This window comes from Hoplias malabaricus, chromosome 8 (genome assembly GCF_029633855.1).
Source record: "Hoplias malabaricus isolate fHopMal1 chromosome 8, fHopMal1.hap1, whole genome shotgun sequence".
NCBI classification, from domain to species: Eukaryota; Metazoa; Chordata; class Actinopteri; order Characiformes; family Erythrinidae; genus Hoplias; species Hoplias malabaricus.
In genome coordinates this window covers 12,684,225-12,696,350 of record NC_089807.1, presented here as the reverse complement: position 1 = coordinate 12,696,350, position 12,126 = coordinate 12,684,225, and the positions used below count along the sequence as shown (strand labels likewise).

General features: G+C 35.4%; 2 protein-coding genes across 3 annotated transcripts; one reads left to right on the top strand and one right to left on the bottom strand.

The window, feature by feature from the left end:
• Positions 1–800: 800 nt before the first annotated feature.
• polr1c (RNA polymerase I and III subunit C) lies at positions 801–4,933 on the bottom strand. Its single transcript, XM_066679777.1, has 9 exons — positions 4,810–4,933; positions 4,517–4,588; positions 4,306–4,413; positions 4,054–4,186; positions 3,807–3,926; positions 2,121–2,273; positions 1,630–1,779; positions 1,252–1,368; positions 801–1,151 (listed from the first exon to the last, which is right to left on the bottom strand). Exons 1-9 carry the CDS (start codon positions 4,879–4,881, stop codon positions 1,033–1,035), a joined length of 1,044 nt encoding a protein of 347 aa, XP_066535874.1. The 5' UTR covers positions 4,882–4,933; the 3' UTR covers positions 801–1,032.
• Positions 4,934–5,883: 950 nt separating this feature from the next.
• pcgf6 (polycomb group ring finger 6) lies at positions 5,884–12,073 on the top strand. 2 transcript variants are annotated; one of them, XM_066679653.1, is made up of 11 exons: positions 5,884–6,188; positions 6,540–6,639; positions 6,997–7,093; positions 7,399–7,454; positions 7,743–7,802; positions 8,004–8,124; positions 8,318–8,345; positions 8,433–8,531; positions 10,781–10,867; positions 11,077–11,169; positions 11,334–12,073. In XM_066679653.1, the coding sequence occupies exons 1-10, from the start codon at positions 6,093–6,095 to the stop codon at positions 11,122–11,124; spliced, it is 792 nt and encodes a 263-aa protein (XP_066535750.1). In that variant the 5' UTR covers positions 5,884–6,092; the 3' UTR covers positions 11,125–11,169; positions 11,334–12,073. The 2 variants fall into 2 exon arrangements, with proteins under 2 accessions (XP_066535750.1, XP_066535749.1); XM_066679652.1 differs by having other exon boundaries at positions 11,077–12,071.
• Positions 12,074–12,126: the final 53 nt, after the last annotated feature.

The following is a 12,126-nucleotide window of genomic DNA, read 5'->3' as shown; positions in this document are numbered from 1 at the left end:
TTGTTCAGACAGCGGAGGCTTCTTCTGCGGCAAGGTTGGGCAAAATCTCTGTTCATGCCCTTGATTTCAGAATAAATTTGGGGAGAGCCACATGGTGTGAATTTAAATTTATACAATAACACCATATTAAACATGAAGGGCAAATAGCGATAATGAACTCTGTACGGCCCTGCGCAGAGGGTATTCAACACCCTGCCAAACACTGTTACCCGAGGTAAGCACATTTTCACACCAGCACTACATTATTTAGTCCATCTGGTGCAATTACAAGATAAAGCATTAATTAAAGTCTTAAAACTGTGTAAACAATGTCACAAAACATCAAGATCCAATTAATCTGAGAACAGTTCAGTGTATCACTCACTAGAAATGAGGCCTAGTTTAGTCTGATAAAGTTAAACACTGTTTATTCTTAAATGTGGCCTATGGGGATGGATTACAATGAAAGGCATGACTGAGCTAAAAGTGAATTAACAGGAAGCCAATGATATTTAACTGTAAAACTGATGCTTTACCATCAGACAGAGCATCATATAATGTTTGTCTTTTCACAGAAGTCTCCAAATATCACTGTTTTCTTCCCCCTGAGCTTAACATTTGTGTAATCGGGGTGCACTATGGATTAGTCAGTTGCAGGTACAAAGTACCTTCTCTCTTACCACAAATGTAATGCTTTGCTATTGCTCAGCAGAAATGCTCCCTGTTCCATGAAACATGTTGAACTAGCTGTCATTATTAAATAGTGCATTAACATATGAAATAAGACAACAGCAGGATCTCACTTCATGTCATTCCAAAAATTATTTAATTACATTTACAGGAGTGATACAGGAAGTTAATACAAAAAGAGAGATTATATAAGGCATCATGTCAAACACCACATCAGGATGAACAAGAGAATACAGATGTCATTGTCTATGCATGCTTTTATAAACAGAAAACTGAACAATACCCAGCCAGTTCAACTACCCAGTCAAGTCTCAAGCCTCAAGCTCTAAACTCCTGTTAATGGTGGCTGTTGCTTTTTTTCGTCTATTCCATATCTGTAGAATCAAGCTCTGTGATGAACTTCTGGCATTTGGCAATGAGTACATTAATTGCTTCACTGACCAAAACATCTGGTGGTAAGATTCCAGTAGATTCCACTGAGACTGGAAGAGAAAGAGAAACAAATGAAAATGAACATGATTTGGAAGTATAATCAGAATAGTGTGATCAGGAAATATTTAACAATAGTCCATTAAAACTCACATATAAAGTGGTCCCGCACTCTTCCTAGTTTTACCAGATTCTTCAAGTCATCATGCCTGAGCACTTCTCTGCTGCATGTGTCTAGACGACTGTTGACTACTTTAGCCACCTGTCTTCCTAAGATGGACCAGATGTACAAGATGTCACTTAAAACATGTAGTACTACTACAACAACAACAACTGCAAATCAGTAATTGTTGCCATAAAACATTAAAAAAAATCTATGGATATGACCACTTTATCATATTGTCTGTTTAATACAAATCACGTAAAATGAGTCAAATTGCTTTATTGTTCTGGAACAATCATAACAGCATGTCCCCCACATAGGGGCTGCTGTATGTAAATATGTTTGGCTAAATGGATGGTGTGCCCTACCATCAATATTCACTATTTCAATAACTCCAGGTGAGAAACAACTCTTCAGTCGCTCTGCTGTTTCTCCTTCAATAATCTGCAGTAACGTGATCTCAGGGAGAAGCCTGTAGCTAGCAGTGGCCACTGGTGAAAACTTGGCATGGTCTTTGCCTGCACAGGGAGAAGAAAAAAAGAAAATTCACAGCTGTGTAAATTTTTGATACTTTCACTCTTACATTCAAGAAAAACAAACAGTGAAATAACTACACGACTCTTACCAAAGATTTCAAAGGTCAAAGAGAATAAGGAGCTGTATTTACTAAACGTTACAGTTGTAACAGTGAAACAGTTTCTACAAAACTGCATATAATACAGTTTCATTTTGAAATTATCTGCTATAAGACATGCATCTATTTCTAATAGTCTTTTTCATAAGAATAATATAGTGTGGTTATAATAATTATGGCTATATCATATATTATCTTTCATTTAAACAACTTATGTTTCTTTACCTATTCCTTTAACGCAGTGCATAATTATGTCAAGCTCTTGCCCCGGCCGCAGCTGTGCCAGGAGGATGTCCTCATGTACGGGACCAATCTTAGCATCAGCAAACACATCAGCCTGGTTTCCAATAGGCACCCACGTTATGTCCTTTGAATAAACTGAAGAACACAACATAAGGGAAAGGATTACAGCTTTTTAAATGTGGACTCAAAGAAAAGACTAAATAGTACTTATTCAAATAAGTGTTTATATCTGTAGTGTGTTTTAACTAGTCTGATATTAAATCCTTTATAAAGTAAAAAGATTGTTTCTTGAATGAAGGTATTTAGAGAAAGAACAGCTCTTTGCTACTACAAAATTCAAAAAGACTGCTTAAGAACAATACTTTGAGAACAATACAAGAATTTTAGGGTGAGTCATGATCTTCTGTGCATAACATCAGAAAATAATATTAATAACAACATAAAATTGGTTTTATCTTCATTTGAATTGAATCGGCATTGAATTCATGCAAAATGGAGGAAGGGCTGGAATTTTGTTACATTCACAGCTTACACTAGGGAAAAGAAAGAGAGTAAAACAGATACGACACGGCCATGGACAAGACAGCAACAGCACTGAGTCATCGGTTAATGCCAGTGATGTGCCTGACAAAAACCTGCAAACTTAATTAAAGTGCTTTTTTTTTACCTGGGTGGGACAAACACATACATCTTGGTGAATGAGTGGGCTTTTGTGTTTTCCAAAGAAGCAGGAGCTCATGGAATTTAAGACCGTGTGTGTGTGTGTGTGTAGGAGTGTTTGTGAGGGTGTATGTGTAATTGTACTTCTGCCAATCAAGCTCATTAGAAATGGGCTGATGTACAGGGGTAAGAGGAATGAACATTAAAATATTTTATAAAAAACCTATAGAAAATATGTTTTCTGGGACAAAAATAATAAAAACCAATTAGATTGTTAGTAGTTTGTTTCATTTTTGGCTGATCCCACAAGGGGTCGCCACAGCCACAACTGGCCAATGATTGGCATAGAAGTCTTTGCACAGGATTTTACATCGGATGACTTTCCTGATGCAACACTCCCACTAAACCTAGACTTAGGACCTGCACCAGAAGTGCACAAGCATAAGTCCAGCAGCTGGGTAGTGGGCACACTGAAAACACACTGAACTCCATACAGACAATATCCAAACTGTTTCCAGTATACATTTATAACTGTCTTTGGAATTTTATGGACAGTTCTTTTAATTTTTGCTCCGATATAATGTTGTCCTGAGAAATGATGCTTTCTCGGCCACCTAGCATCATTCCATTGATGAGGAGCTTGAGAAAAGAAAATTTTGGTTTCACAAATTGCAAATACTGATAGACAGATGTTAGAACCTGAAATTTCTCGGATAAGTTATACATATTTGCGCTTGTAATTTATAACAGAACACATTCAGACTCAGACTTTTGTACTGTAGTGTTTTACTGGACATGACACAATGTGGACAGTCTTGTCTTGAGTGAATTAAACTGGACTTAATACTCCCTAAGTATTCCTCAATATTACAAGTTTGAAGCCAGTTTTTAAACTTTAACCAACTACACACATTGCCTTTTAATACAATACTTTAAAATGTCCTTCTACAGGAGATCAGTGTACTTTAAATAACCTGTATTATTTGCTCATCTACATGATTTTCTTACCCATGTGATTAAGGTAGAGTTCTTTGGGATCTGATGAATCTTTTGAAGCTCTGGGATTTCGTGTGCATTTGATCTTCAGTTGAAGTTGAATCGTATCAATTTCAGTGCCTTCCTCATCCCCTGAAGGAAAGAACAACACAAAACAACTCTCCTTTGAGAAAACCTAACACACATAAAAGTGACATAATTAGAAGAAACACCATGTCGGTGAATCTCAGTCAGTAAAAAGCACCTAAAAGGACCTCACCAGTATTTCTGTACTCAAAAAGACGAGGATCAGCTTTGATAGGAATCAAACCAAGTCGATGGGCCAAGATCTCATCCTGAATGATCGATGTGTTGTTATAAATGAAAACCTTCTCAATTGCCATGGTTGGGACCTCAAATTGTAAACAATTATAAAGAGGAGATTATAGTGAGATATTCTTGGTGTCTCATTTTACTCTTACGCAATGTGTTCATCAAATGCTGACTTATTCGTAATCGAGCAATGCAATACCTCTGCGAGCAAGATCCGACGAAACGCATTTGCAATGGCAGCATCTACTCCCACCATATCAAACTGCAGTGTGTCTTCATCCATGTGAACAACGTCGATCCGAAAATTCTGTGTAAACAAACAATATCAGCTCGGTAAAATCAAACTAACGCCAGGCTACATACAGAATGGTAATGCTCAGGATTTTACTAAATGAAAAACTTAACGTTACCTTTTTGAATTTCCTAAGATCCCATGTGTCATTGTAACCAGGATAATTCCTCGGGAAATCTGTAGAATGGACCTGTACAGCAATGAAATTTAACGTATTTATTAAATAAACTGACACAGGTGAAATAAACTAAAAATGACAATTGGCAATATAGAATAAACAGTGATAAACAGCAGCTCCTGTGCCCTGTCTGTGAGTATAAACAGCTGTAAACACAATATATTTCACACGTCCTCCATCGGCATAAAGCATTACACTTAAAGCAGAATTGAAATTTAAACCGGAGAACACACATTTCTGACTCCGAATTCTCCCAGAATCACTCTGTCACGGATCTCATCCACGTTCCTCATAGGCGCCGCCATCTTCCCTGTAATCGCCAAACTTCTGGTGCTAAACGGAATACAATTTCAAAATAAAGTCTATTTAATCTGTTTCTCATATGCAATACCATATAGATAAAATATCTAAGAATTGTTTTATTAAAATTGTATTTAAATTTGATGTAAACTATTATAATTCACACGTTATTTTTATTTTTGTTTTTTAAGAATAAGTACTAAACTGGCTTTTATTATGTTGAGCCAATCAATTCCAGAAGTATTGGAGTCGACTCTATTCGGATATAAGAATTGATGGAGTCGATTCCACAAAAAATCTCGATTCCAAAACATAGAAAAGCAAATCTGGCGAAAATAAAGATTTAAAAGAATGTTAAATTAAATCTGATTTGGCTTAGGACGAACTTTACAACCAACTTTACTTTACACCCATCACCACTAAACCACTCACGTCTACACTGACACTTTATTAACACTAAGTATTTGGATCATATGAACGTGTTTGAATGTGCAATAATTAATACAATACCGTGATATTCAATCTGTAATATAATGTGCAATAACATACACCAATGTGCAATATTTCCATGTAAAGTTGTCATGTTAATTAGTTGTAAATATTCTTCAGAGATTTAGTTTTTTTATTATTATTATATTTTATAGTCCATTATATATGTACATTTATATGTACATATATAATGTACATATATAGTATATATATGTATATTTTAGTACTTACTAAGATTTAATTTGTTACCTCTTTTTATTACTATGTATTTTATTGTTCCTTTGCTGCTGTAACACTGTGAATTCCCCCACTGTGAAATTAACGCTTTTCTTAAATATGGTGAAAGAACCTATATTAAAATATAAGAAAATAACTTATATGAAAATATATTTGCTGGCCCCTGTCAGTGTATCGAGGCGCAGACAACTCTTGTGTTATTGAGTCAAAGTTTAGAGTCGATTCTTAATTTCTAAATGTTAAGAACTAAGGAGTGGATTGTTCTTGTGAATCGATTCAGCCACAGTGTTTTTCTGTTGCGCGCCCTTTCAGGCACTGGGCACTGACTCGCTTTATTACGTGGGGGCTTGGGATCGGAGCGCGTGAAAAAACATTGCTCAAAGTCCGGTTATTTTGTTCATACGTGTTAGTCATTAGTCGAACAAACTCACAGAAGGTTGTATTGATCAGTTTGAACCCAAGCGAAAAGACGGAGTACGCGACAGTGGAGATGGGCGAAGAGGAAAGTTGTGGCGATATCCTGGGCTCATTCACTGGTGTTTATAACAGTGGGAAACTTCCAAATAAGCTTGATATCGACGAGGAGGTAGAGATTTACTAGTTTATATCAGCTAATCATGAAACTAATGAAGGCTTAACAATCCTTAAATTAATTATTTCCAACTTAAAAGCTGTGTGTAAGAAGACAGTTTCAGCTTCGTACCAACCGAGTAGTGCAGTTTACATTCACCTCTTATCTAGTTTTAGCTTTTTCACTCAGGTTAACCAACACGGCTCCAAGCTGTTTACCTACAAAACCCTATAAAGTACTACATATGATCACTTTTCCTTTACTTAAATGGGGCAGTGTTTGTTTAATATATATATATATTGTGTAAATCACTTCACCATAATGTAAACATTGTTTGAACCTGTTTTTTTTTGTCTTGTCATGAAGCCTTCAATACCTCTTAAGGAGTTTTATCCTTATATACGCTGTGCTCTCTGCAATGGCTTCTTTATCGATGCCACTACCATCACTGAGTGTCTACATACATGTGAGTCCATTTCCTCATCTTCATCATCATCATTGTGGACGTGGCCTTTAAACTGAAGCTGAATCCTAAATTGCATCCTACTCCTTAAGAAGTACACTGTGTATGTCACGAATCAGTGGATTAAATACCCAATCTGCCATAAGTTGCATAACATCTAACATTTAGAGCATTATTCTGATATAAGAGGCCATAGATTCAGGATCTATACAGTGCATTAAATAGGGAGTAGGGGTACATTTACACATAGAAATCCAATTTTAGGGAATATACCCTGAAGCCTTTGATATAACTGCACATTGCATTTATATACCCACTTGTCTGAGCTAATTCTTTTAAAATATTCTTCATCTTTTTCAGTCTGTAAAAGCTGCATCGTGAAACACTTTTTCTACAGTAATAAATGCCCCAACTGTGACATAGTCGTTCATCAAACTCAACCACTGTACAATATAAGGTATAAGCTTACGGTATTCTTGTGGTTTTTAATTAGTTTAATACCTTCACAAATCTGGATCAGAAAGAAAGTGCAGGTAGAATGTCATATCATTATTTTCTGCTTGAAAACAGTCCATGAAGAGCCTCTGAGAGGTTGTTATGGCACTGAATGTCCTTTGGGTCTGCGGTTATTTTGGAACAATATTGGCCAGCTATGTTTTGCTGCTTATTCCCCATGGATCCTTCTGCAGTTATTATGTACATATGTTTCTCTATATATGACTCTTATATGACAAAATATGACTCAGTCTTTCTTGGCTATAGACCTGACAGACAGTTGCAAGACATTGTTTATAAGATGGTTCCAACTTTGGAGGAAGGTATGTTGTTGTTTTTTTGTTGTTCTCTTTTATGTACTCAGCATTGTGCTTATTTTAGGATCACTTAGAAGTCCAATTGTGGAAGATCAATTTACTGTGGAATAGGAATGCAGAGAATAATAAATATGCAACACAATGGGTATTTTTAAAATCCAGATTAAAAGCATATATGTTTAGGGTAACAATGGCAAGAGATATTCAAGTTTTCCATTACATTAATTTTATTAAACTTATTTCACTTACACAATCACTAATAATAATTAAAATATTATTTTCCCTTTCCCCCAGCGGAGAGGACACGAATGTTTATGTTTTACAAGGAGAGAGGACTTGTAATTCCAAAACCAGGTGTGTTTATATGTAATGAACTACTTTACACCAGCATTGTACTTAATTTACTGCAAAGCTCACGTTCTTAGCAGATTCTACGAGAGTCTTTTGTTCTTGGGTATAAACCCAGCACCTTGATTCTCACTTTGAGCCTCACCATTTTTCACAACTGCTCGCTCTGTTTTATGACAAGACCTCTTATGTTCCCTTCCTCTTCAGTGGCAGGCCAAGCCTTACCTCCAGGAAAGTTGTTGAAACAGAAGCCCAAAGACCTGACAGCGCACTCAGTTTTTAGCATTCCTCCAGAGCTAGATGTTTCTCTGATGCTGGAATTTGTTGGGTAAATGTTCTTGCATTCTGCTTTGTTCTCTGAGCCTGCTTTGATGTCTCTCACCACTAGGTGGTGGTGAAACATCAGAATCAACTTTAAACCTGTTCATTAGTTGGTTTCTGCATAAATTGAGCATGAATTTCATTATTATATTTTCTTGAACAGTTTTTTTTTAAACGTGTTTTTTACTTTTAACTCACAGAGCAGAAGAGGGTATTAAACATTATAAGGTATTTTTACTTTTATTTTATTTAATATCAGAATGCAAAATGTTTATCTGTTAGAGTATGTTGATCTGATGTTTTTTTCTTCTGCAGCCTCTGGAGAGGAAGTATGTGCGTGTATCTGGTGAAGCTACTATTCGTCATGTGGAACTCTTTATCAGACGGAAAATGGAGTTGAGTCCACATTTGCAGGTACAATTCGTTTAGCTTGATGCTAAACAATAATAAAGTTGTAGGTTTAAGTATCTGGGTGAATACTTCTGTATGAGTTAATGCTACAGTCAGAGTCTTTTACGTTTTTGTGAAAATGAGATTTATGAAACAATATTCTGTGTGATATCTACATGCATTTATGATTATTTGAATTTGAACTAATTGGAGAATATGGATCATGCTGTCATAGGTAATCAGTGTCTGCTGTTTGACCTGTGGTCTATGATCAAAATGATCCATCCCAGGAATGGAAGTGTGTGTAATGCATTCGTACTTCGTGTTGTAGCATTTGCATCTAGTAATAGCTGATAGTGCCTCACATTTAATCATTAAACAGATCTGAAGATAAAACTATTGTAGCAGTTTTGATAGCTATCTATTGAGGTCAAACCTGTCATTGAGTAGCTGCATTGTTTCGAGGTACTTGTTCCAGTTTCTCTTGTAATGTACTCAGTATTTAACCAAGCAGTGGCAGAATAGGACTAATCCATCTTGAAGAGGAAGAAGGGGGTAAAGATACTAGCAAAGAAGGAGACACTGATTACAACATCCATTTCCTGCTTTCCCTGCAAACCATGTCAGTGTGAAGAGACATTTTTAAAACTGTATTTAAAAAGAGCCTTTGTAAATTCAGTTCATCCTTCTACAACAACTCAACCAAGAGAATCGTATTGACATTTGATTAAGCTTCTCTCACTTCATTATAAATATTCATTAAGCTTTTAGCTGTAGTTATAAGAAGAAAATGACAGGAAGTCAAATGTGTAGTGTATATTTATAGTATATAAAAATATAGTAATATTAAACAATCAGGAAAAATTAAAGATTGATTGCATTTTCAGATTTGCTTCAGTATCATCTTGGCATATTCCATGAACATTACTAAAATATACAGCATTGCAGTCAACATGATAATAACAGCTTCTTACTGTGCATTGCATTCTACTGTGTGCATTGTGAATTTGAAGCAATGTAAATTAGTTGTTTGTGGAAGCAAATTGCATGTGTCTAAATGACCATACCTGGATTAGTGGCTTAAGGTAATTTCTTGGCTGTCTCTCACTGTCTTCTGTGGCTAAGACTAATCTTGCGCTGGATGGAGTGCTGGAGACCGGCCAACAAAATGCTTTAGGGCACAGCCTAAAGGACAGGAGAGGGAGAGAGGAAAAAGATTAGCTTCTGTGACGTTGGGGGGCTGGGAAAGAAAGTTAAAAATCATTCAGTAAAGTCAGTGAACACAGCATTGGTGTTGTGTACCTTTTGCCATTTTTGCTATTGCAAACGTTATTAAAACTGTCTTAAATTTAATTTCCCAGTGCCTACACATACCCTGTATACTTGGCATATTGCAAATCTGAGATTTTGTTTTTTTGGAAGCTTTGGTCTCTAAGGCTTGAAGTCAGTTAAATAACAATTAAAATGTTTAAAAAACAGATTCACACAGGCTGCTTTGAAAGTATACTTATGATTATCATTCCCAGACTGTTTTATCTATTTCAGATGTTACCTATTGAAGTTCTGAGGGCCTGTTTTGATAATTTGGATAAGATGATTACTCAGTTCATATGTAAAAAAGAAATTATCCAAGAATTAGACTTAAAACGTTACAGTTATCTAAGTAAGACTGAGGGCTTAAACATCCTGACCTAAGGTAATACGCTTGGGCGGCACAGATGAGGCCATTACTAATGTGGATCCAGAATAACACAAGTACACGTTGGCTCAAAAAAGATCAGAGCCATTACACGTTACCATTTCTAGATGTCTCTATTTAAAAAATGGCACAATGGACATATGAAGACTTTCATGCCAAACAACTTAGATACAGCTTTTAAAAAATAGCCATATTATGGTTTAACTCATTTATATCAGATATTGGAAGACAATATTAAGACATTTGAACAGTTAAAAATGAATTAAATCTCAATACAGATTTATTGAAATGAAAAAAATCAATACAGATTTTTTTAGATAATTGCAAGTAAGACATTTTTTGACTACACACATAGATTGGATTATATTGGAATGGAATATGATTATATGTACTTTGGTATAGATCCTTTTTTTAAGTTGATCAAGGTAATTGTCCTTTCCTTGTTTTAATTATATTACTTTTATTCATATATTTTATTTTATTTAAAATAATGTATTATTGGAGCTGAAAAAGGAAAATGAATGTATGAAGATCATTTTAGGTATTGTACATTTAATTCCTCTTTCTCTTGTAGGTTGATGTTGCTTGTGGGGAGCACCTCCTAGAGCAGTGTCTGTCTTTGAGAGAAGTTCAAAACACAATGGGAGAAAATGCCCTGCAAGTAAGTATCTGTTAAATATTGTTAAATTTTAAATTGGAACAATTAATTTGTATGTACATTCATAGTTATGTTATTATCCAGAATCAACTTGGCTTGTATTTATTAAAATATATATGCTAAATTCTAGACACATAAAATCAAGACCTGAATTCAGAATATCTACTTAAGAACACAATAATGTCCTCATGTTCCATTTTCCCCAATCTTAGGATGGAATGCTGGTTTTACACTTTGGGCTCGTGCTGCCAGCTCAGTGAAAAGAAGATGCAGATTTCTCCAGTCTGTTGTCTACAATGAATAGAGTAAGGGCTATTCCTGAGGTTTTCAGAATCAAAAGTTGTTTGTTTTCCAAACTGCTTAATGTTAAAAATGTTCCTTCCTTGAAACCAGTGTTGTTTCAAATGGCACATTCTGTGAAAACATGGAGAACTTGCTGCAACTCTTCTCTTGTTCTACTTTTCTATAGGATCTTCATACAGGTGTAGGTGTTATAGACACTTTGTGCTTTGTGTGATATGGAGTGTTAAAACAAGGTTATTTTAGTAAGGCAAAAATGGATGCAATGAAATGCATTTAATGCACCTGTTTACCAGCCATTAAAGGCGTGTTTTGTTACTGATTTTGAATCAAATTTCAATTTGTATGGTTGTATTTTTGCTGTGAAAGCATTGGATTTAAATTAAAAGAGAGATCATATAATCTGATGTGTTTTTTTGACCGACTGATATGAAACAAGTGTCTGATGCTGATTCGTTATAGATGTTTACAACCAGATTTTAAGCATCTTTTAAGGTGGAATGTTTTGTTTGAGCAGAAAAACCTACTGTTGTTTGTACGTGGCTGAAGTTTAATTTGTATGTTTAATTTACTGTCTGAATTACCACAGAAACTCATTTGTAACTCATTTAGTTTTTTTACCACTTTCCGTAAATCAGTTAGCCGTCTCCCGGGTTTGGAGACATTTCCACCTTAAGTGATCCAAAACATCAAATATAAGCCATTATTTTCCATTGTCTAAAAATACTCCAAATACTTCCAAATACACATTAGATCAGTTTTTGAGCACGCAGATAGACTGTACAGCAGCAAATGCTGAGGAAGCATCTTCTAATGTGCCAGTGAAGCCCCAGTGTCTTTAAATAGATATAAAAAAGTGTCTCTGTCCAGTATGTTGTGATTTCTCTCTCTCTCTCTCTCTCTCTCTTCTTTCAATGGCATTGTTTTAGACTTCTGAACATAAACAAATAAAAGAGAGTCCC

What these genes read in the sequence shown, in the direction of transcription:
- polr1c (XM_066679777.1), bottom strand. Translation starts at nt 4,881, where the DNA reads ATGGCGGCGCCTATGAGGAACGTGGATGAGATCCGTGACAGAGTGATT. An exon ending in GTCGGATCTTGCTCGCAGAG is followed by an intron (nt 4,187 to 4,305) that starts GTATTGCATTGC and finishes TTACAATTTGAG; the next exon opens with GTCCCAACCATGGCAATTGA. An exon ending in ACTCTACCTTAATCACATGG is followed by an intron (nt 2,274 to 3,806) that starts GTAAGAAAATCA and finishes TGTGTTCTTCAG; the next exon opens with TTTATTCAAAGGACATAACG.
- pcgf6 (XM_066679653.1), top strand. Translation starts at nt 6,093, where the DNA reads ATGGGCGAAGAGGAAAGTTGTGGCGATATCCTGGGCTCATTCACTGGT. An exon ending in AGCTTGATATCGACGAGGAG is followed by an intron (nt 6,189 to 6,539) that starts GTAGAGATTTAC and finishes CTTGTCATGAAG; the next exon opens with CCTTCAATACCTCTTAAGGA. An exon ending in AGGGTATTAAACATTATAAG is followed by an intron (nt 8,346 to 8,432) that starts GTATTTTTACTT and finishes TTTCTTCTGCAG; the next exon opens with CCTCTGGAGAGGAAGTATGT.